Consider the following 21,640-nt stretch of genomic DNA (forward strand, 5'->3'; position numbering starts at 1 on the left):
GACGAGAGCATATGTATACAGCCTGAGCAGCAAGATTCACATCTACTTGAAAGGCACAACGAGTGTCCTGTCTTTCAATATTGAACTTGGTCCAGTCACTCTTCTCTTCTACGCTACTCTTCCCAATAACCCAAGCCGTTCTTGACCGCCATCGAGGTAGTCCATCCTCCATCCTCCATCCTCCATCCTCATGCTGGCCTTGCGAGCGGGTCTATCCGATTAGCGCGTATTCGAAAAGCTTGTTCGACCGATGATCGAGCATCGAGGCAAAACCGCAGGGCTCGAACTCGAGCACTAAAGTTGTAACTGCCTATTCGACCATACTGCCGTTCGCACCAATGCTCGCTCGTCAGGCGCTGCGGGTCGCGTATAAACCTGCCATCTACAACTCCGCCCTCCGATCAGCCTCGACGTTCTCGTCATCCGCCGTCGAAGCAATGAACCCTCATGGCGTGGAAATCTCGAAGGCGCAACGGATAGCACAGGATGGCTTCGTTTCAGGTACGCGCATTCATCCATCCCTACGCACCGGCTCAGCGACATTGACTGATCGCATAGCTTCGTTGCAACAGCAATCGGCAACACGCCCTTGATCCGCATGAAGAAGCTCTCCGAAGAGACCGGCTGTGAGATTCTTGGAAAAGCAGAATTCCAAAACCCTGGCGGCAGTGTCAAGGACCGAGCGGCGCTGTACGTTGTGAAGGATGCGGAAGAGAGGGGCCTTCTAAGAGCCGGCGGCACGGTAGTCGAGGGCACAGCCGGCAATACAGGCATTGGTCTCGCGCATGTGTGCAGGAGTAAAGGCTACAAGCTGGTCATCTACATGCCGAACACTCAGTCACAGGGCAAGATCGATCTGCTGCGACTGCTGGGGGCAGAAGTATACCCAGTGCCTGCTGTGGCGTTCGAGAACCCGGAGAACTACAACCACCAGGCCAAGCGACATGCGGAGGCGATGGACAATGCCGTCTGGACGAATCAGTTCGACAACACTGCAAACCGACAGGCACACATCGAGACGACTGGGCCAGAGATCTGGGCACAGACGCAGGGGAAGCTTGATGCATTCACTTGCGGGTCGGGTACAGCTGGGACGATTGCAGGCGTTACCAGATACTTGAAGACGGCAAGCGAAGGCAGAGTGAAATGCTACGTTGCAGACCCTCCCGGCTCGATCGTCTACACCTACGTCTCCTCGGGCGGCAAGATGACCGAGCGCAAAGGCTCCTCCATCACCGAAGGCATCGGCCAAGGACGGATAACGGACAATCTGAAGCCTGACATCGACCTCCTGGACGGCGCACTCATGATCGCAGACGAGAAGTCGATCGAGATGGTGTACCGGTGTCTCGACGAGGAAGGACTGTACCTTGGCGCAAGCAGCTGCTTGAACGTCGTTGCTGCGAAGGAGGTCGCGGAGAAGCTTGGTCCGGGGCATACCGTTGTCACGATCCTGTGCGATGGTGCGTATCGGTATGCCGAGAGGCTGTTCAGCAAGAAGTGGCTGGAGAGCAAGAGTCTGCTGAACGCAGTGCCGGATCGGTTAAGGAAGTATATTGTGCTAGAGTAGGGTCGAGATCATCACATACAAACTATACATCTACTACTACACCTCTCACAGGTCCATTGCACCATTAGAATCTTTGTCAACTGGAGACATCTTGAAGACAATTAAGCTCCTTCCACACATCGACTAGCGCGACCCTGATTTTCCATCGTCCGGGGAAGCGGGGATCGCCCTGGCCAGATGCCACTTTCTGATTCTTCAATCACTTATTCATCCTTCCTGACAAGACCTACCACCCTCAAGTCATACCTCACGGCAGGCTATCGGTCTAAGAATCTTTCTCCGAGGCCGCGACTGACCAAGGTACGCCAGCAGTCGCGCGCCTGTGAAATCAGCACGACAAGCAGAAGGCCAGCAAACCGGGCGCCGGGAACAGTGATCGATCAGCCATCCGCAGCACCGGGCCAACCTGATTTCAGGCACAGCCCTGGTGTGCGACTCGGGAGGTCACGTTCGGAAAGTGTTGGTAAGCACGCGACGCTTTTCGCCCTGCAGTCCTGATTCTTGTTATAGCCGCGTCCTCTACCTCCAGCAGCAATTTCACCAGTTTACTACGAAAGCACCACGATCCGACTTCACCATGTTTCCCGTCGACACCATCCCAGCGCATTACTACGAAGAGCGCGCCGCAGTCGCCGAGGCCGCGCGAAAGTTAGAACAACAGCAGAAGCAGGAGGAGACTTTGCGACAACAAGCCGCCCAAGCGCAGGCACAGAGTCAAACAACAACAGCAAGATGCTCAACGCCTTCAACAACCGCGGCGCAATCGCTGCCAGCACCTCTGTCGCTTCCACCGCACAGAGTGCTAGCGAGCATATTCGGGGGTATGGTCCAGGGCCGCAGGTCTGCGCCAACTTCGACGGGGACCTCGACACCTGCTTCCACAACGCCGTCATGTGTGCCGTCGCGCGCGCAGACGCCGGCTGTCAGAACACCGGAGAAGGAGAAGAGTGAGGCTGAGGCGCGTGAGGCGCGTGCGGCTCAGGAGAGGGATACGGGTATTGTATGCTTGACCGAACGACATACTTCGCATAAGACTGTGTGGGCTGACCTGTCTTGTAGTGCACCCTGCCAGCGTGGCATTGAGGCTCGATAATGTGCTTCACGAACGTGCGTCGACCGCGAGGTCTCTTCCCGATTGTTGCTTTCAGCATGGAGCTACCGGCGTTATTTGCGATACCACTTATTGCTACGCCTGGGTTTGAGCGCGTGTTTCTGGAATACACCTTATGCTTAGAGCGTGCATGTCCATCATGACAACAGCAGCGATCCACCATTTGGCCAGACTGTTTCTCTCGATGCAAGGGGGTACCACGATTTTCTCTCCCGCATTCCTTGAACCAGTCATCTCTCCTTTCTTCCTCACAATGTTTGCCATTGTTTTCGTACCACTTTCAGATACAAATGCGCCACCAGAGCTTGAGCCTCACACGGAAGAGAGATGTTCCGCCTAGAGGTCGCAAGTATACACCACGACGTTGCCATTCGATAGACATGGCTAAGCGGTACAGCCAGCAAGAGCAAACGCTGAAAGACGCTCTGAACAATCATCCGCCCACGAACGCGACACCGCGCAAGTCTTCCGGCCATGCACGCATTTCGAAGGTACCAACTGGGCTGGGCGCAGAGCCTCTGAACATTGTCATCCTGGGCGCATCATACGCTGGACTGGCTGTCGCGCACCACTTCCTCGACCACACCATCAACCAGCTTCGCATCACCTCCAGTGCCCCGAACTACCGGCTCATCATCGTCAGCCCGAGCACGCACCTCTACTGGAACGTCGCTGGACCTCGCGTGTTGGTCTCTCCTGAGCTCGTTGAAGGCGACAAGCTCTTCATACCTCTTGAGCAAGCGCTACATCGGCACCGCGCGCACAAGACAAGCATCATCCAAGGCGAGGCTGTTGCGCTGGACACGAGCGCTCGGACGGTTACGATCGAGCTCATTGGCAGTACTGCGCAGAAGAGGGCGGGTCAGATCAACAAGCGGAAAAGCGCAGTGCAATTCTCAACCGTTCCGACGGACCTGAAAGTGCAGACGCTCGGCTACCATGCCCTCATCATAGCCACAGGCAGCTCAGCACACAGCGATCTACTCAGCCTTCATGGGCCGCACCTCAATACGCTTGGCGCATTGAACGACTTCCATGCTCGAGTAGAAGCAGCCGAAACAATCGTGGTGGCAGGAGGTGGATGTTCAGGAGTCGAAACAGCCGGCCAGCTCGCCGCATATCTCAACTACCACAAACACTCCTTACCGAAACGCCGGCGCATCAAGAATCCCAAACGCATCCTCCTCATCACCGGCTCCGACCGTTGCCTCCCGACCCAGCCCAATCAGGCCATCAGCGCCAAAGCCGCACGCCAACTTGGCAAACTAGGCGTCGAACCCCTCCACTCCACCCGCGTGCTCGCCGCCAAACATCCCTCCAACCCAACCGCACCAACCCGCCTCGAACTCAGCACCGGCTCCTCCCTCCTCGCAGATCTCTACATCCCCTGCACCGGCGTGACACCCAATACCGCTTTCCTCTCCACCAACCTCAAAGACGCCCACGGCAACGTCCTCACGAACCCCTCCACCCTCCGTCTAGATGAAGGGCAAGCAGGCCCTCGCGTCTACGCCATCGGCGACTGCGCAGTCTATAGTCGCAACAACCTCCAAGACGTCTACTCCGCTATCCCAGCCCTGATGCAGAATCTCGGAAACGATTTGCTGGCGCATGAGTACAGACTTGCGAGTCCTTATGGTGGGAATCAGGCGGAGATCGATGCGTTGGAGGATGAGGTGTTTGTCAAGGAGGAAAAGGAGTCGTGGTTCGTGCCAATAGGGAAGCGAGGTGGTGTGGGCATGGCGAAGGGCAAGGGTGTGCCGGGGTGGGTTATTGGGTGGATGAAGGGAGAGGATTGGTTGGTTAAGAGGGCGGGACGGGCGGCGGAGGGGGGGAGGAGTCCTTATGGATGAGGACATGGGCCAAATGGAAGGACGGAAGCTGTACGAAGAGATTGCTACTCCCATCTATGCATATGCATCTTACTCCGTTCCGGCCTTGACGGTATACGAGCCAAGCTTGCCTCTTCGTGCAGCACATCGAACAAACTTAGTCCCTCCCTTCTTCCAGCCTCGATAGGACACCCTCCAACTTTAGCACTCCACGGCGAGCTGACGGAGCCATTCGACGACATTGTCTTTACCGTGTCCCTCCGACTCCAGCTCTGGCTCCCCTTACTCGGCGACACAGGCATGCTCGTCGCCCTCGTATCCTCCGCCACCATCTCCTTCTCCTCCTCCCCCACCTCCGTCTCAACCCTCGGCAACCGCAAACAATGTTTCGGCACCTCCTCCTCCACCCACACCCCCGGCCACCACCTCACCACCAGCGGCTTCAGCGCCAACAACGACGCACACACGATCCCCACATTCGCCTCCACCGCCGACCACACGATTGCCCAGACGCCCGAAGCCACGTAGTCCCCCTTCAGCGAGGAGACCAGGACGGTGCAGACACGCACCACGCTGACGACGCACACGAAGAAGCCCAGCAGGAACACCAGGACTAAGCCGAGTTTCTGCTTGCGTGGTAGGCGCAGCCGTACGATAGCGGGGAGCGGTAGGAGCAGGATGAGGAAGTCCAGCCCGATGTCTATCCCAGCCACGGAGTACCAGTAATCCACAGCGCTCATACAACTCCCCTCCATGCTCGGATCCCACAGCTTCGCTACCGGACTGCACAGGAACGTGCCGCCGAACACGCCCCAAGCGACCGCCGGCAAGAGACACAGCAGCAGGATGATGCAACACATCCTTATCACCCGGCTGCTGAAGATGCGTAGGTATTGCGTGAGAATGGACGCTTTGGTGACATTAACCACCAAAATCCACAGATCGTTCGTCGCGACCACCAGCTTCGCGACCGTGGTGGCAGGGACGTCGGCGTCGTACCGCCCGACACCGGAGTGGACTTCGGCGCCTATGAGGGCGGTCATTGCGATGGACAAGATCTGCAGCCTGGCGTTAGTGGGCTAGCGGAGGCGTTGTTGATGGGGTTGAGGGGGGACGGACGAGGGAGAGCAAGATGATCCAGTCATCGGGGCCGGTGCATTTGGCGATTCTGCAGCGGGTGTACCAGCGTGCTGCTACGACGAGAGTTGCGAGGAGGGTGCAGGCGAGGGCGGGGGCGAGTGCTTGCCAGCCTATGTCGTTTTGTGCTATCGTTGGGGTTGATGCGTCTCTTGATCCCAATTCCATACTGCCAGAAAATGCAAAAGGCTTCAGAAGCAAGACGGCAACGACATCGAAGCAGAGTGAGGTCGCTGCATCTCTTTAAGCATTGAAAGCATCATGGCTGCGCCCAAACTCCCGGATCGCAGTCTTCGGTAGCATCTAGCAGTCCACCTTGGTCGCGCCCAAGACGAGCCATGGTGAGCACATATGGTGATGGCGGAGATTGTAAGCCGGACAATGGATCTGCCAGTGAGGTGTGGACTAAGTACCACGGTCTGCGTGTGGAGGTATCATCTGGGCCTTTTGTACTGTAGTCTGGTGTTTCGGAGTAGGCGGTAAGGTTTTTGTGAACTGTGGTTCGGCGTTGGGAGTCTGTCCTTTGTTCGGTGTGGTGGGGAGAGTCGATGGTATCATGCTTCACTCCGACGGATCAATCATCGAGTCTAGAATAGATCAATGCTGCCCCTGTGGTGTTTTGAATCGAGTTTGCGTTGGGTCTGACCGGCACCTCATATGACCCGGCCCTTCAGGTGCTCACCGTGTAGCAAACAGGCAACAGAGTCCGCTTATCAGTATCACCTGCCAGCCTCTTCCTCACACGGTTTGCATCAACCCAACTGCTTTTGCAAGAGCACCAACAACCTGCTTCGGAGAAGATTTGTGGCCCTATTCGTAGCCGACAGTCTTGACGCATCTCGTGACTGTTGTTAGGACGTGTCGGTGTCGCATCGATCAGAGTACAGTATACGACTGTCCTCGAAGACACCTAAGCTGTAGTCTAGCGCGACAATCAGAGTTGGTGTATAGTTTGTGACGGAAGTTTGTCCGACAATCAAACTATAGTCGTATGCCCGTCACGGCATACCGACATACCGGAACGTCTGGATGATCGCATCAACTTCTGAGCCAGTCATAAGCAAGTCAATGTGCTTACCACTTAAACATCCACGTCAAACCTGTATGCCTTCACAAGCACTTCTCATCATCGTCGGCAATGTGACCGTAGATCAGAAGACATCATCCTGCCATCATGACTTCCCAGACCCAACAGTACTCGCACTCTGACTTCTGCGATAGGCGCCATTATTGACCGCAGCCTTCTGGAACAGCGACAGCTTCGCCTCCAGATACGCCTGTATCACCGGGTCCCGCTCATCCGGCATCTCGTTCGCCTTCATTGCCTTCTGCGGTACGGTGTTGTTCCAGCTCTCGATGGCCGTCTGCTCTCCCGAGTCCAGATACTGGTGTTGACAAGCCGAGCGTGTTGAGGAAGATGTCGTCGAAGACTCAGGCTTGCCGCTCTTAACATTCGTTCGCTTCGTCTTGCTGCGCGTCGTCTTCTGCAGACCAGAAGGCATGGTGTCCGCGTTCCGATCGTCTTGACTCTTCGGACCCGCCGAGGGGGCAGTGCTCGAGTGAGATGTACTTATACACAAGATCCTCCTCTCGCTTTCCAATACGACCGATAGTTCTCTCTTTCCAAATCACGCCTCCTACAATTCCAAACACAATCTCAAAAGTGAATCGAAAAGGCTTCGACCTACTTAGCAAAACCGCATAGAAGAGGCGTCGTGTCTGAAAACGAAGGCGAACGATTCCTCACCTTTCTGCCTCCTCCTCATTTCCTGCATGGCACTGAGCTTTGGGACGAGCAGCCTTCCTGACGCAGACACGGCTTGTTGACCCGCGCATTCGCGATAGCAGGCGCAGATGGATTCACTCACGGACGGTCCACTTCCTCACCTCTCAAGTCCATGCTTCAACCACGCCCAAGACCGCCTCACGGCTCGTGTAGGCTTTGGCCTACCTCCATCATGCATCATGACGGCCCCCAAAGTCCTGGTCCGTTGCCAGAGACCCATCCATAGGAGGCAGCGTGAAGAATGATTCGACGGCCGAATTCGTAGATTTCCAAATACATCCCCGTCAAGTCCGCTGGCAAGTGTCGAATCCACGTCGCATTCAATCCGTGAAGCGAAGGGGGAAGCATATGGCACGCATGGGCTTGTGGGGGCAGCCATGCTTCCAAATACATGTAGATGCGCAAGCTTGATTTGCTGTGATTTGGATTGTCTTAATCGCGGGATAACAACAGCCGGATCCGATGATAAACTATGAATATGGATCGTGTGACGTGCTGATATTTGACAGCCTCTCAATAAGTAGTCAGGATCTGTCATGATTCAAGACAATCGTTCTTCAGAAGGGAAGTGTTGTCGAAAGCGAAGACGTTGTTGACAGCAGGGATTATTCCAACACTAAGCCGCCTTGGGCAGTTAGCGATATGAGCTCGGGAGATTTGTATTCATGCTGCATGCAAATGTCATGTCATGCAGAGTGACGACCGAATGCGTTCGAACAAAGGATCCATGGGACTTTCGGCGAAAACCAGGCGGTAAAGTTGTGAATGCGTTGTCCCGCTACTGTACCTTAGCCAGAGATTCCAAATCTATGCCGCTCTATCTACACGGTACATGCTAACATGCTGCTAACGACGCCAGCTCAAAATTGGATCTTCCACCCCTCACCAACCCGCACCCCGGGATCCCTCACCACCGCCCAAGCAGCCTTCCCCTCCACCTTCCCATGCCACTCCAACTCCGCCTTCCCACTCTTCCCACTCTTCGCCCCGCCCTCCTCTGCAACCTCAACCTCCTTCTTCCCGCTCCAGCCCTCCGGCGCGTTGACAACGACGATCCGCTCCACCCTCACCTTCTCCATGAGCTTGAGGTACTCTTTTGTCTTCTTCCCTGGCGAAGAAACATCCTCGCTAGTGAGAGAAGAGGTGGATGTGGAGTACTTGAAGCGGCGGTGGATGTAGGCTCCACTCTGGTATTCGTAGCTTTCGCCGTCGTCGAGGTATAAAGTGCCTTCGGCATCGCCAGAGTTGCCGAGAACAACGACGAGAGTGATCGGATCATACTTCATCAACCCCGAACTCCTCCTCGGCCGCTCGCGGCGCGGGATGATATTCCCACCCTGCATGAGCAGAGGAATCGTATCCAACGGCGCAGCAACACTAACAGTCCCCGGTCCCTCGTACTGCCAGAAGTCAAAGTAGTCGAAATACTTCTCCTTGTCTGCTAGATAGATGTCTTGACTCTCCTGCCCTTCCTTCGTGACGGGTTTGGCGAGGAGTCCAGTGCTGCCGAGGTACAGCTGGTCGTCGATTGCGAAACCCTTCTCATCCGATGGGTGGACGTAGTAGTTCGGACGGACGATGGGGGCGCCCGTCGTGCTGGCTTCATGGAAGGCGGTGTACCAGGCTGGTAGCAAGCTATATCTCAACCGCAGCGCTTGCGAGATGATCTGCGTATATGGCTCACCAGCGAGGTAGGGCTCTCTTCTCCGCGTGTCAATGTGCGCATGCGCGCGGAAAAAAGGGTAGAAAGCTCCCGCCTGATACCAACGTGCAAGCAGCTCTTTGCTCGGGTTGCCGAAGAAGCCGCCCACGTCTGCGCCGGCGAAGGGAAAGCCCGAGATGCCCATGCTGAGGACCATGGGGATGCTGGCTTCGAGATGCGGCCAGGCGGCCTGGTTGTCGCCGGTCCACATAGCGCCCAAGCGCTGGCTGCCGGCGTAGAAGGAGCGGGTGAGGACGAAGGGGCGGATGGGGTGTTTGTCTTCGTCCTTGTCGCGGGAGAGGATGGCGTCGTAGGTGGCGTTGACGAAGGTCATGCCGTTGATGTTGTGCAGGTCGCGGTGCTCCCAGTTGCCGTGGTGGAGGAGGTCTTTGGGTGCGGTGGTCTCGGGCCCGTTGAAGACTGAGGGCTCGTTCATGTCGTTCCAGATGAACATGTTCTTTGCTGTGCCCTTGAACTTGTCGTAGCGGAAGAGCGTCTTCCACCATTCACGGGCCTTGGGGTTGAAGCAGTCGATCCAGTGACTGCTGCCAGGCCAGCACCAGCCTTCGTAGATGTTGCCGTCCTTGTTCTTGATCGCTAGATCCTTCGACTTCAGCTCGTCAACGACGGAGTAGCCGCCCTCATTCTTGATATGCGGGTCGATGATTGCCACAAGCTTGCGTTGGTGCTCGTCGAGCTGCTTTTGCATGTTGATGGGGTCCGGGAAAGTCATTGGATCCCAAGTGAAGTACTTCTTGCCGTCCGTGTACTCGATGTCGAGCCAAATGACATCGTACGGGATCTTGCTCTTGTCGAACTTGCGATCCACGTCTTTGACATCCTCGTCGGTCACATAGTTCCAGCGGCATTGGTGATGCGCGATGGAGAACTGTTGTGGTAGCTGCGTATATCCCGTAAGCTCGCCATACGCTCCAATAACATCTTGCGGTGTCGGTCCCAGGAAGATGAAAAGGTCCAGCAAGCCACTCTCGCTGATCCAGTGGGTATCCGTGCTGGTCGTCCCCCCAATGCCCAGACTGAGCGGGTTCGCAGACGACGTTGATTTGGTAATATCGATCCACGTTTCCGCAGCGTTCAGCCAGAAGACACCGACCGCCGAATCCTTCTTCTGCGCCTGCATGAACGGAATAGCACCATACAGCGTCATCGGACTGTCCATCTCATACTCAAACACATCGCTGTTGTACAACCTGTACGGGTCCGAATACTTGCCATCCCCACCCCTTGTCTCCTTCAATGCGAGTGGTCCGGCGTGTGAAGCAGCACCGTAGACATACTGATAGGCAGGGAACTCGATATCCATAGCCACAGCCTCCGGTCCACGAGGTTTGCTGTCGGTGTTGCCGCCAAAGGACTCATCCCACCAAGTGCTCTCATCTTCAGCGATGTTGTCCGATTCAGCAACCACAGCTTCCTCGCCCTCCTTCTGCTCGGTCTCTGGCTTGTCGACTTTGGGCCGCCAGTGCTCCATGTTCATCAGACCGCGATCATTGAGCTTGATCTGCGTCTCTCCGTCCCTCTTGAACTGGACTCCGAACGGTGCATGTTGAATGATGGCCTCGAACTTGCTTCCGGGCCCATACATGACCCTTGTAGACCCCTTCTCAGCATCTTTATTCAGAGCGGCGCCAGTACTGACAACAGTCCCGCCAACAATCGCCCATTTCTCAGCTTCATTATACCGTTCTTTCCGCGCTTTGCTGTCATGTCGAAGCTCGATCTCGCCCTTCTGGCGCTTCTCTTCGTCAATCGTTACACGTGCCGTTCCTGACTCATGGAAGGTGACCTTCAAAGGTAATCGGACTGTCTGGTCTGTGTTTGTGATCTTTTTGTCCACAACGCCAGTCAAAATGCCTTTGTCGAACTTGACCGTAGATGAGTCTAGTGTGTAAGGAGACTGCCATTTCGAGTTTGACAGCGCGGTGTCTGCGTATGCTCTGTTCCGTCTGCAGAAGCCGGACTGGTCGCAGGTCTTGAAGTTCTCGTGCTTGACCGTTACTGCGTGGAGAAGTCAATGGAGCTGTTTCCAGGACCTATTGGTTGTAATATGGATGGTCGACTCACCAGCCGGCGTAACAAGCAAACAGAGCACACACGCGACCGCAACCAAGGCCTTCCAGCCTCTGCCCAAACCATTGATCCAATTCATCACGACGTCTCAACCCTTCATATATCCCTCTCTTCTGCGCTCGCCAATGTCAACAGCCCAAAAGTGTCTACTTCCTCAGATCTAATCTTATCACATCTCTTGCATGTGATTCCCGCCAAGCAGCCCCACTCTCTCGAAAACATTGAAGTGTTCCAGGTTTCTCTGCATGTACCTCACCTCTTGAATGTCCAACATCTTTGACAAAGTGGGAATCAAGGATCGAGCAATACTCTCGAAAAGAAGTCAAATCGTCGCCGGACAAGAAGTCAACATGGAGCAAACGTATGCCTCACCTTCCACCCAATGGCTTGAGCGGTGAACTAAAGAGGGGATACTGATGTCTATTGGGAGAGCAGCTTCATCGCAATCAAGCCCGACGGCGTCCAGGTACCCCGTCCCGTTCCCTCCTCGAACAGCAATAACTGACACGGACGATGCAACAGCGCGGCCTCATCGGCGAAATCATCCAGCGCTTCGAGCGCCGCGGCTACAAGCTCGTCGCCATCAAGCTCATGACCGCCAGCAAAGAGCACCTCGAGAAGCACTACGCCGACTTGAGCGATAAGCCGTTCTTCAAGGGCTTGGTGTCCTGTAAGTGCCACACCGTCATTGAGGATTGAGGGCGTTTGCTGATATAGTGGGGGGGATTAGACATGGCATCCGGCCCCGTCTGCGCCATGGTCTGGGAGGGCAAGGAAGTCGTCAAGACCGGGCGTATGCTGCTCGGTGCCACGAACCCGTTGGCCTCGCAGCCCGGCACCATTCGTGGGGATTTCGCTATTGTACGTCCTTCCCCCTCCAAACCTACTCCTTCTGAAGTCGTGTGTGTATGCTGATGACGGGGTGAAAAACAGGACGTCGGCCGCAACGTCTGCCACGGCAGCGACGGCGTCGAGAGCGCGAAGAAGGAGATTGCCCTCTGGTTCGACGAGAAGGAGGTGCAGAGCTGGAAGAGCGCGCAAGAGGGGTGGATCTACGAGAAATAGATGCCTTTTTCACACACAACAACACCTGAAGACGTGGGGGCGTGATGCATGAGATGGATTGATGATGGGAGAGTTGAAAGACCAGCATGAGCTATGATGAGTGCATATGGTATGCGCAGGATCAGGAGCAGACACATGAATAGACCACAAAGATTGCATGGACTCCATTTCACCGCTTTCCATCTCCGTGCCCTGCAATCCGATACGGTTGATACACAGTCAGAGCCAGACTCCAAGCGGAGTATAGAGTCTTTGCATTCTCGTTCTCGTTCCAAAGCTAACGCAACAGCTATCTAATAGTCCACCCCAGCAATCAATGCTATCGCCCCCACCCCCCAAGACTCAAACTACTCCTCGACGCCCCGGGCCCCGCCTCCAGCTGCGGCGCTTGTGCTTGTGCCTGTTGTCGGAGGCGTGTGGCGCTCGTCCATCTACAGCACACCACATGATTAGCAGACAGCCCAGCAAACTCACCATAAAGAGACAAGAAGGGAGACGAAAGAAGGAACTCACATCCTCACCCTCCGATCATCCCCCGCGCTCGCCAGCACCGAGAAATCCGTCGGATGCCACGCCACCGCGTTCACCGCCCCCGAAGCGTGCGCGTCGAGCGCAGCGACTTGGAGGCCCGTTTGCCGGCGCCAGATGTAGATTCGGGAATCTGCATTTCACACACCAGCAGTCAGTAAACCCTTCCAACCTAAAACTGGTGATAGAAAATGGCAAGACAGACCTTCACTCCCACTCCCCACAAAGCCCCCTTCGCCCTCCCACCCGGCACCGCCAAAACAACTCCGCACGACGAATTGTCGCTGCGCTACGCCCTCGAACCACCTGACAACTTCCCCGGTAGCGACGTTCACTAGGAAGACGCGGCCTTCGTTCATGTTCAGCAGCACTTCCCGCCCGTCGGCGGAGAAAGTAACGGAGGTCAATTTATCCTGCATCGGCCACTCGGCCACTTTGGTGCGCGAGCGGAGGTCGTAGAGGAGGAGGTTATTGTCCAGCGTCGTAGCCGCTAAGCGTGACCCGTCGGGGGAGACGGCGCAGTCGGAGATGCGGAACGTAGACGCCGCGTCCCCATTGCCGTTTCCGTTTCCATTCCCATTCCGAGAAGGAGAGGGCGTCCAAGGCGGCACGCGGAACGAGTGGATCTCGTTATTCCGCACCACCCCGCCTCCACCTCCACCGTTACTCACACGCAAACTGTACAGTCCCAAAGGCCTTCTTGAGCCTTGCGTCCCCACGACGAATGTCTGGGAGTCTGGCAGCCACGCGGCTGTCGAGACAGGGTAGTCGAAGTGATCCGCCACTGCCACTCGTCGCCCATCCCGCACGTTCACGACGACGAACTCGTTGTTCTGCGAGCAGGAGATGAGGTATTGATCATCCGGGGAGAAAGCCACGTACACGACCCCGCGATCGCCGGCGGGCGTGTTACTACGCTCGTGCTCGCGGAACTCGTGGCGAATAGTCCAGCGCGCGGTGTCGTAGACGCATACCAGTCCATCCTTACCCGCCGTCGCGAGCATGCTGCCATCGTGGCTGAATTGGAGGTGCCAGACTTCGTCGGAGTGGTTGCGGAGCTCGGTGAGGGGTTGGAGGGGGAAGTCGTCGGCGGAGCAGGCGTGGGAGGTGTAGAGGCTGGGTTGGGCGGTGGTGTTGTGGTATTGGCAGTTGAGGATTTCCTGTTCTTGGACTTCGGAGAGGAGGGTGGCGAGGCGATGTTCGGGGATCATGACGGAGGGGGAGATGGAGCGCGAGATCTCGGAGAGCAGATGGGTTCGACTGGAACCTTGGGAGCCGTCCCATTCTGCTTGTGATCGGAGGTCGTCTTCTGATTGACACATCAGCAGCCCTGACAGAGCGTGTAATCGTGGAACATCCCGCTTGAGTGGTGTGAGCTCGTTCCTCAACACGTTCAGCGCAGTATTGAGATCCCGACCCTCCAGCAGTTCGAGGTACTTCTGCTGCCGGAGCAGAAACTTGAGCGTAGTCGTGTCCGCTCCGTCCGATAACGGCAGCCCGTGCCTCGCAAATCCATTCTGACTCCCGACCGACAACCTGCTCTTTCGCCACGTCGGACTAACCGCCCTTCCACCTCCCAACGCAACCCCACCCTCTGCCTCCTCCTGCCCCAACAACAACACCTCCGCCTCCTCCCACTCGCCCTCCAGCACCGCCCGTCTGAAAGCCGCGACACTCGGTATCTCCAGCTCAAACCCACTGTCACTGCTCAACTGCTTCGCCGCCCCATGATATCCCAGATCATTCAGACTCTGCAGCAAGATCCTCGTCACCTCCTCTCTATCATGCCCATAGAACGGAGACGTATTCTGCTGCCCTCCCACAGTCATTGTGCCGTTCGTGCCGTGGTAGCCGTTGGTCTCCATCTCCGCTGCCACGCCATTCTTCGTCGCGCCGTTGGTGTGCGGGGAGGAGCCATTCTGCGAGGAGCCGTTGGTCGAGGGTCGGGGTCGGAGTTCGTGGGTAGGGTCCTGCCGCATGCTCGGGTCTGGGATGGCTGGGGGAGTGTCGTCCGGGGACGCCCGTTGGCGCTTGCGGGGGTGCGGCTTGGAGGAGGTGGCGGAGGTAGTGCCCTGCTGAGGAGAGGAGGTATGGGGTTCCCGCCGACGTCGCTTGCGAGGGCGGGCGGGAGTGGGGTGGCTGGAGGTCGGGACTTCGGATGGGGGTAGATCTGGTGCTGTAGATTCTGGTGCTGCTGGTGAGTGATACTCGTCTTGGGTTGTTGAAGGGATATCGGCGGATGGGTGGTCGGTAGTGGGTCGGGGGGCGTTGGTGGAAGGGCTATGGGTATCCAGTGTGTAGACTGCCGGGCTGCTCCTCGGCCAACGTCCACTCAGGATGTCCTCAGTGGACACGGGACATTGGACTCTCCACCACAGAGGCAAGTGTTGTTGGTAAGGTTGATGTTCTTGTCAGTGCAGCGCCAGATGTACAGAACTTGGATCGTACTCGTCGATCTCACGATGAGGCAGGCGTAGAGGTAGACGTCCGGCAATACTTCGGATCTGTGAGTTATGACGTTGTCCGCATGCTTCTGTTGGTGATGTGCCTGGGATATTCTGGCATGCTATACTGGGCAGCTTAGATGGTCGAGTTCACCGAAGTGGAAGTAGAGAATAGAGCCAGGGCGGGCAGTGGACAGTGGTGACAACTGGGACAGCATGTCATGTACCTAGCTCGGCCCGCTTGAATGCTCGATGAAACCAGACGAGCTGCAGGTGAGAACCAAGAAGGAATCACGACAGGCTCCCACAACAGCAGCACTTCCCAATCTACAGTGCTATCGTTGTGTGTGTACATATCAACACTTCGCTTTCTTTATACAACATCGTTATGCCGCTTCAAACCAGCGTTCACATCCTCTTCCTCCCTCCCTCGGCGGAGATCTAGCGGGGCTCAAACGATAAGAAGGAGCCACTAAACCATCACGAGGGCCCCTCAGCCGAGCGCTTGTCTCGCAATCGACCTTCTGTCCTCCAACCACCGCGTGGTCATGATCATGCTATAGCACGCTTCTGTACATGTATGCACACTGACTCGGCTTTGTGCACTTTCCTCGCCGCGATAGGCGCGCGGTTCTCATGCAACTGACTTCAGCTCCCTCCGTCCTGTTCTTCAACCCCAGCACATGTCTCTCAGAGGTACTTGTACGGATTCATGATTCCCTTCTGCACCTCGAAGTCAGCACCCGCTCGTTCCAAAAGTCCGTGCGTATCGACTTACCGGATCGTACAAATCCTTCACCTGCTTCATCAGCTTAATCATGTTCTCGCTCCGACTGTACCCAATAAACTCCTTCTTCGCCAACCCCAGCCCATGCTCCGCACTAATACTTCCCTTCCTCTCCTTCACCCACTCATACACCCACGGCTCCAGCGCCTTCTCCACCGCTTTATCATACCGTCGACACGCCACGTTCAGATGCAGATTCGAATCTCCCATGTGTCCGTACCCCACTACATCCACTACCGGCTTGTCCTCGCCCTCGCCCATGAGTCCCTGCTCCTCCATCCGCTGCCGGCACTCTGCCACGATACCGTATAGTTCTTGCAGCGGGATCGACAGGTCATACTTGTAGACCCCGCCGAAGTGTTGGCTGGCCTCGCTGACGCCCTCGCGGCACGCCCAGAGGGATTGCAGCTGCGTTTCGTTCTCCGCGACGACGCCGTCCGAGACGATTTCCTCGCCCATGACGTGCTCGAGGAACGTGTTCAATTTCTCACTGTCATGGTCGGTGTTGCTACCGCTCGTCTCGACGAGGCAGTAGAACGGGTACTCGCTTTCCAACGGCAGCTTCGCACCAGATGCCCGCGAGTAGAGGAGTTGCGAGTTGCCGTCCATCATCTCGAACGCCGAAAGAATCTCAGAAAGCTGCTTCTTCGCTTCGCGGAACGCTTGCTGGCATTTCTCGTACGATTCCAGCCCAAAGTATGCGACGTTGACCGCGGGGCTGCGCTGCGGACAGATGATGCTCACGCCAGTGACGATGCCGATGGTGCCTTCGCCGCCGATGAAGAGCTGTTTGAGGTCGTAGCCGGTGTTGTTCTTGCGCAGCATGGTGAGGTCGTCCATGATGGTGCCGTCCGGCAAGACCGCTTCCAGGCCTAAGACGTTGCCGTGTAAGCTTCCGTAGCGCAGGAGACGCAGACCACCAGCGTTGGTCGCGACGTTGCCGCCGATCTGACAAGACCCCTTCGCGCCCAGGTCGAGCGGGAAGATGTAGCCGCGTTCGGCGAGATAAGAATCAGCGGACTCGAGGATGACGCCGGCGTCGACGACGAGAGTACCGCTGACGTCGTCGAAGGAGCGGATCTGCGACATGCGGGAGAGGTTGATGATGACTTCGTCGAACACCGGGACAGAACCTCCCACGAGCCCGGTGTTGCCGCCTTGCGGGTTGACGGCTATGCTGTTGTCGTTGCAGTATTTCAAGATCTTGCTGACTTGTTCTGTGCTGGAGGGTTTGAGGACGAGACGGGCATGGCCGCGGTATTTCTTCATCCAGTCTGCGTTGTAGCCTTCGATGTCGTCTGATGCGTCCTCGCTGAGCCCATCGACCATGGCACTCGAGGCATTGCCCAGTATGTCTCGAAACGCCTTGACATCATCCGAAGATAGCTCTTTGAATCGCGAGTCTCTTTGGACTTGTGGGTAGGACTCGGAGGTGTAGCGGATTTCTTTCACGGGAGTGTCTTTCGAAGCGTCGCCCTCGTCGGCTGTGGGTTGCGCCTCGTGGGCGGCGGTAGCTTGCCATCTTGACTGTTGGGCGATGGAGTATACTGGACTTCGACAGGTCTGGAGGCGAGAGCATGTTTGGAAGCGGGTGTTGGCGAGGCGTATACGCCGTAGGGCGGGCAGTGTGCGGTGGAGGGGAGGCATTTTGAACAGCGGCGTGTTCAGAATTCACCAAGATACGAAATGTTACAATGGCCGGCGAGCGTAGGGAAGATAAATTATGTACATTGCTTCTCTCAAAGGTCTCCGCATCGGCTTGCGATGACGGATGTTTCGCCATATACCCGGCTAGACTGGACCATACCTATCAATCGACTTGTAGCACCACCGTCAACTGTGCGATGGACCAAGTAGTATTTCAAGAGCTCGCCAGTTCGATACAATTCAACGTATTCAATGTAACGCAACTTCGGTTGTATTGCAAGTAGAAGACGTCTGAGAGTTCCAACATCGCGTTTACATGCAGGAACGGGATGACCCGAGACTAGCGAGCTTTCGCGTCTGGAAGTCGCCTTGAGAGCTCGAACACCTTAGAGAAACATCCAACTTCGCCGCCTTGCATCAACACATTAACGACCACGAAAGCCTACTTGGTCTCCTCAACCCGCCAGGACTACACCTCGCCATACTGCGCCTATCCTAGCCATACACTGAGCCAACGGGCTCACAACCTCCAACATGGCGAGCGGATATGATCGAGCCCTGTCCGGTAGGCAAACGCATCCACATCCTCCAATCCCCTACCTTCTAACGATGATCAGTCTTCTCCCCCGACGGCCACGTCTTCCAAGTCGAATACGCCCTCGAAGCGGTCAAACGCGGCACCTGCGCCGTCGGCGTCAAAGGCAGCGACATCGTCGTCCTGGGTTGCGAGAAGCGCTCCGCCATGAAGCTGCAAGACACGCGCATCACGCCCTCCAAGATCTCGCTCGTCGACACGCACGTCTGTCTCGCCTTCGCCGGCCTCAACGCCGATGCACGGATTCTGGTGGATAAGGCGAGGATAGAGGCGCAGAGTCATCGCTTGACGGTCGAGGATCCCGTGACGGTGGAGTATATCACCAAGCACATTGCGGGTGTGCAGCAGCGGTATACGCAGTCGGGAGGTGTGAGGCCGTTTGGGATCAGCACGTTGGTTGTTGGGTTTGACCCGGGGACCAAGGTGCCTAGGCTCTACCAAACGGAGCCCTCTGGGATCTACTCTGCGTGGTATGCATCCCCCCTCTCCACCTTACATTGACCTCGGTTTACTAATGACATCTACAGGAAAGCCAACGCCATCGGCCGCTCCTCCAAAACCGTCCGCGAATTTCTCGAGCGCAACCACAAAGACGACCTCTCCCGCCCCGACACCATCGAACTCGCCATCAAATCCTTGCTCGAAGTCGTGCAGACCGGCGCGAAGAACATCGAGATCGCGATCATGGCGCCTGGGAAAGAAGTCGAGATGCTGGCAGGCGAGGAGATTGAGAAGATTGTCGAGAAGATTAATTCGGACAAGGATGCAGAGGCGAACACGAGGAGGGCGGGACGAGGTGGTGGAGGGACGGCGCAGGGTGGGGAGCAGGTGCTTGCGAGTCGGCCGGCTGGAGAGGGTGGGGCGGAGTAGTGGTGTGAGGGAGTAGTGGCGTGGGCATAGCGAGGCGTTGTGTGGTAGTACACGTGTACTATATACCGAGCATGGCGAACTGCATTCGTGGTGCTACGTGCCGAACACAAGGACTTCAAAACAACAAGACGCAATTTCCTTCCAACAGCACAAATTCTTGTTTCGCTCGTACGCAGGACGCACAGCGAGACAGACCATGGTCAATTCCAATGAAAGTGATGAGAGGAGAAGAGTAACCTTGTGCTCATCTACACCTCTCGTGGCTATATTGCAATGACTGTCTGCGAGCCATTTCTGTTACCTACTCATACACTCTCCCGGGTATCGTAATACAATCATAACTCATGCCCCCCCATCCGTCCCATCTATCGTCCCACAGGTATACCGAAAATGCCCAACCCTCCCATGGAAATGCCGCTGTTACGCAAAAGAAAGGAGCCGAGAGTACCCAACCACCCAACCGCCCACCACCGACCAATTCAATCACCGAAGAAGTCCGAAAGCGTGTCCAACCACCCACCTCCACCTTCTCCTCCTCCGCCTCCGCCTCCATCACCGCTCGACCCCTGTCCGCCCCAAGGATCCTGCCCTTCACCCCAGACGTCATCGTTGCCCGGCTGGTTCTGTGATGGGTCTTGCCCGAAGGGCGTCTCGCCGAATTGATTCACCGGGCCTCCAGCATCCGGGGCTTGCGGACTCATATCATCTGGCGGTGCTCCGCCCTGTTGTCCATAAGCACCGCGCTGCATAGCTTCATACCCCGCCATAGTCCCCGCGCCCGCCATCCCGCTCTCCGCTGCCCCTGCGCCAGCGCCCGCGACTCCTCGGCCGGCAGCACCGCCGACCGCTCCAGCGCCTTCAGCTGCTCCCACAGCGCCAGCTTCGCCTGCTGCGCCTGCGCCTGCCCCCGCCGCACCTCCAGCAGCCCCGCCTTCAGCCGCCCCACCACCCATACCCGGGAACCACAACGGCATGAACCCTCCACCGCCAGCGTGCGAGTGTCGGGAGAAGTAGTCGAAGTCGATGCTCACGGCCGTCGCCAACATCACAGCGCGCTGGTCGAGCGTCATGGCCGTCGCGTCGCGTTCGTACTTCGCCAGCTCCTCGCCCTGCGCGGATTCGAGGGACGAGGATTGTGCCGCGCTGTCCATTCGCAGAGCGTAGACGCCGGTGTCGGTAAAGATTTCGCGCGCGAAACCGACGAAGTTCCTGTTTACTGAACCGACGGTCTGGGAGTCGGCGTCGCGGAGCGTGAAATCCCAGGATAGGAAAGGCTCGTTGATGGACGCGAACTGCGACATGCCGGCTTCGATTTCGCGGTCGGGGGCCGTGTGTTCTGTTAGTGCTGTGGTGGAGGTATCGGGCTTGTCGCCTGATTCGAGACGGGGTGTGCTGGTGTCGGAAGGTGCGGGCTCGAGGGCGCGGTAGGTGAAGAGATTGTATTTGCGGCGGAGCGGGGCCCATTGTTGTTGGGCTTCGCCTATGATGCGCATGTCGTCTAATTTGAGCGGGGAGGTTTGGGCGACGGAGTTCTGGGAGATGGCTGAGGAGGCGGAGACGCCTTGCAGAGCTGTTGAGGTTGCGGTGTCGGTGTATCCGCCTTCCGGCACAGGGTCGTAGATCCGAATCCGGCTGTTGATGTAAGCGAAGGGGCGGTGGATGCGCAGGACTTCCCGCTCTTGGGCGTCGAAGATGTGCGTTGTGAAGCTGCGGTGTGTGCGCGCCAGCTGTCTTGCCAGTGTCCTGCCTATGCCGTGGTCTTGCTCTGCGATGTAGCCTAGTGTCTGCCCTTGTCCGTCCATGATAATGTATCGGTTCGCCTGCTCGAAGCCGAGCATGACGTTCATCATCTCGATTTGGCGCTGGATAACCAGACTGCTATTGCCCAGAATCGCCAGCGCCGGGTGGTTGCGTGGGAGTACACCGCCTGCATCGTCGGGGATGTGGACGTCGGCGACGAGATCTGAGGTGTCTGACTCGGCGAGCGCGGTGGCGAGTTGGGTGTTGCGGCCAACTTGCTCTTGTGGTGGCTGCTGCTGTTCAGGCTGACGTTGTTCTTCGTTTCCCTTCTGCTGCTGAGGTTGCCCCTGAGGGCGTGCGGCGGTAGATCTGATCTGTCGCTCTCTTTGCGACTTCGAGGATCGCGCTAGGACACCCTTTGCGCGGCGGAGGGATCGGGAGGGTTGTTGCAGCCATCGCTTCTGCTGTGGTGCTCGAAAGCTGTTGCGCGCAGGAGCTGTCGAGAAGGTGATGTGCCTCCTGGGTAGGCGAAGCGTCCACCGTGCTGCAGAAGACATGTCGTGGGTGCAGTAGATAGATGTCGTTAGGTAAACTCCAACCCCAGCTTTCATCACTCATATCGCCGTTGCGCTAGTGCTTCGGCTTGCCGACGCCCAGCAATCGGCGCAGGTTTTGCCGAGCTGCCAAATTCGGTCTTCGAAATTGGTTGGCATATGACTCTCACTTTCAGGCGTT

The 21,640-nt window shown here is 56.9% G+C and overlaps 11 protein-coding genes across 11 annotated transcripts; 5 read left to right on the forward strand and 6 right to left on the reverse strand.

The window, feature by feature from the left end:
- Positions 1-338: 338 nt before the first annotated feature.
- CYS17 (Cysteine synthase 1) lies at positions 339-1,570 on the forward strand (the record flags this gene model as incomplete). The annotated part of the gene is made up of 2 exons (XM_064807077.1): positions 339-501; positions 573-1,570. 2 exons carry the CDS (start codon positions 339-341, stop codon positions 1,568-1,570), a joined length of 1,161 nt encoding a protein of 386 aa, XP_064654893.1.
- A 577-nt stretch (positions 1,571-2,147) lies between these two features.
- On the forward strand, positions 2,148-2,521 carry LTR77_009852 (uncharacterized protein; the record flags this gene model as incomplete). The annotated part of the gene is given in 2 exon segments (XM_064807078.1): positions 2,148-2,391; positions 2,403-2,521. 2 exon segments carry the CDS (start codon positions 2,148-2,150, stop codon positions 2,519-2,521), a joined length of 363 nt encoding a protein of 120 aa, XP_064654894.1.
- A 540-nt stretch (positions 2,522-3,061) lies between these two features.
- Positions 3,062-4,534, forward strand: LTR77_009853 (uncharacterized protein; the record flags this gene model as incomplete). Its single annotated transcript, XM_064807079.1, has 1 exon — positions 3,062-4,534. The coding sequence occupies one exon, from the start codon at positions 3,062-3,064 to the stop codon at positions 4,532-4,534; it is 1,473 nt and encodes a 490-aa protein (XP_064654895.1).
- Positions 4,535-4,578: 44 nt separating this feature from the next.
- On the reverse strand, positions 4,579-5,818 carry LTR77_009854 (uncharacterized protein; the record flags this gene model as incomplete). Its single annotated transcript, XM_064807080.1, has 2 exons — positions 4,579-5,571; positions 5,633-5,818. 2 exons carry the CDS (start codon positions 5,816-5,818, stop codon positions 4,579-4,581), a joined length of 1,179 nt encoding a protein of 392 aa, XP_064654896.1.
- Positions 5,819-6,822: 1,004 nt separating this feature from the next.
- Positions 6,823-7,152, reverse strand: LTR77_009855 (uncharacterized protein; the record flags this gene model as incomplete). Its single annotated transcript, XM_064807081.1, has 1 exon — positions 6,823-7,152. The coding sequence occupies one exon, from the start codon at positions 7,150-7,152 to the stop codon at positions 6,823-6,825; it is 330 nt and encodes a 109-aa protein (XP_064654897.1).
- A 1,144-nt stretch (positions 7,153-8,296) lies between these two features.
- On the reverse strand, positions 8,297-11,308 carry ROT2 (glucosidase II; the record flags this gene model as incomplete). The annotated part of the gene is made up of 2 exons (XM_064807082.1): positions 8,297-11,157; positions 11,224-11,308. 2 exons carry the CDS (start codon positions 11,306-11,308, stop codon positions 8,297-8,299), a joined length of 2,946 nt encoding a protein of 981 aa, XP_064654898.1.
- A 434-nt stretch (positions 11,309-11,742) lies between these two features.
- On the forward strand, positions 11,743-12,294 carry ndk1 (nucleoside diphosphate kinase Ndk1; the record flags this gene model as incomplete). Its single annotated transcript, XM_064807083.1, has 3 exons — positions 11,743-11,899; positions 11,960-12,090; positions 12,163-12,294. The coding sequence occupies 3 exons, from the start codon at positions 11,743-11,745 to the stop codon at positions 12,292-12,294; spliced, it is 420 nt and encodes a 139-aa protein (XP_064654899.1).
- A 347-nt stretch (positions 12,295-12,641) lies between these two features.
- LTR77_009858 (uncharacterized protein) lies at positions 12,642-14,801 on the reverse strand (the record flags this gene model as incomplete). Its single annotated transcript, XM_064807084.1, has 3 exons — positions 12,642-12,725; positions 12,816-12,955; positions 13,028-14,801. 3 exons carry the CDS (start codon positions 14,799-14,801, stop codon positions 12,642-12,644), a joined length of 1,998 nt encoding a protein of 665 aa, XP_064654900.1.
- Positions 14,802-15,956: 1,155 nt separating this feature from the next.
- DLD2 (D-lactate ferricytochrome c oxidoreductase) lies at positions 15,957-17,700 on the reverse strand (the record flags this gene model as incomplete). Its single annotated transcript, XM_064807085.1, has 2 exons — positions 15,957-15,989; positions 16,045-17,700. The coding sequence occupies 2 exons, from the start codon at positions 17,698-17,700 to the stop codon at positions 15,957-15,959; spliced, it is 1,689 nt and encodes a 562-aa protein (XP_064654901.1).
- Positions 17,701-18,234: 534 nt separating this feature from the next.
- Positions 18,235-19,165, forward strand: PRE6 (Proteasome subunit alpha type-4; the record flags this gene model as incomplete). Its single annotated transcript, XM_064807086.1, has 3 exons — positions 18,235-18,265; positions 18,318-18,765; positions 18,823-19,165. The coding sequence occupies 3 exons, from the start codon at positions 18,235-18,237 to the stop codon at positions 19,163-19,165; spliced, it is 822 nt and encodes a 273-aa protein (XP_064654902.1).
- A 479-nt stretch (positions 19,166-19,644) lies between these two features.
- Positions 19,645-21,462, reverse strand: LTR77_009861 (uncharacterized protein; the record flags this gene model as incomplete). Its single annotated transcript, XM_064807087.1, has 1 exon — positions 19,645-21,462. The coding sequence occupies one exon, from the start codon at positions 21,460-21,462 to the stop codon at positions 19,645-19,647; it is 1,818 nt and encodes a 605-aa protein (XP_064654903.1).
- Between the last annotated feature and the right edge of the window lie 178 nt (positions 21,463-21,640).

This window comes from Saxophila tyrrhenica, assembly GCF_035928015.1.
Source record: "Saxophila tyrrhenica strain CCFEE 5935 chromosome Unknown scaffold_19, whole genome shotgun sequence".
In the NCBI taxonomy this organism is placed as follows: Eukaryota; Fungi; Ascomycota; class Dothideomycetes; order Mycosphaerellales; family Extremaceae; genus Saxophila; species Saxophila tyrrhenica.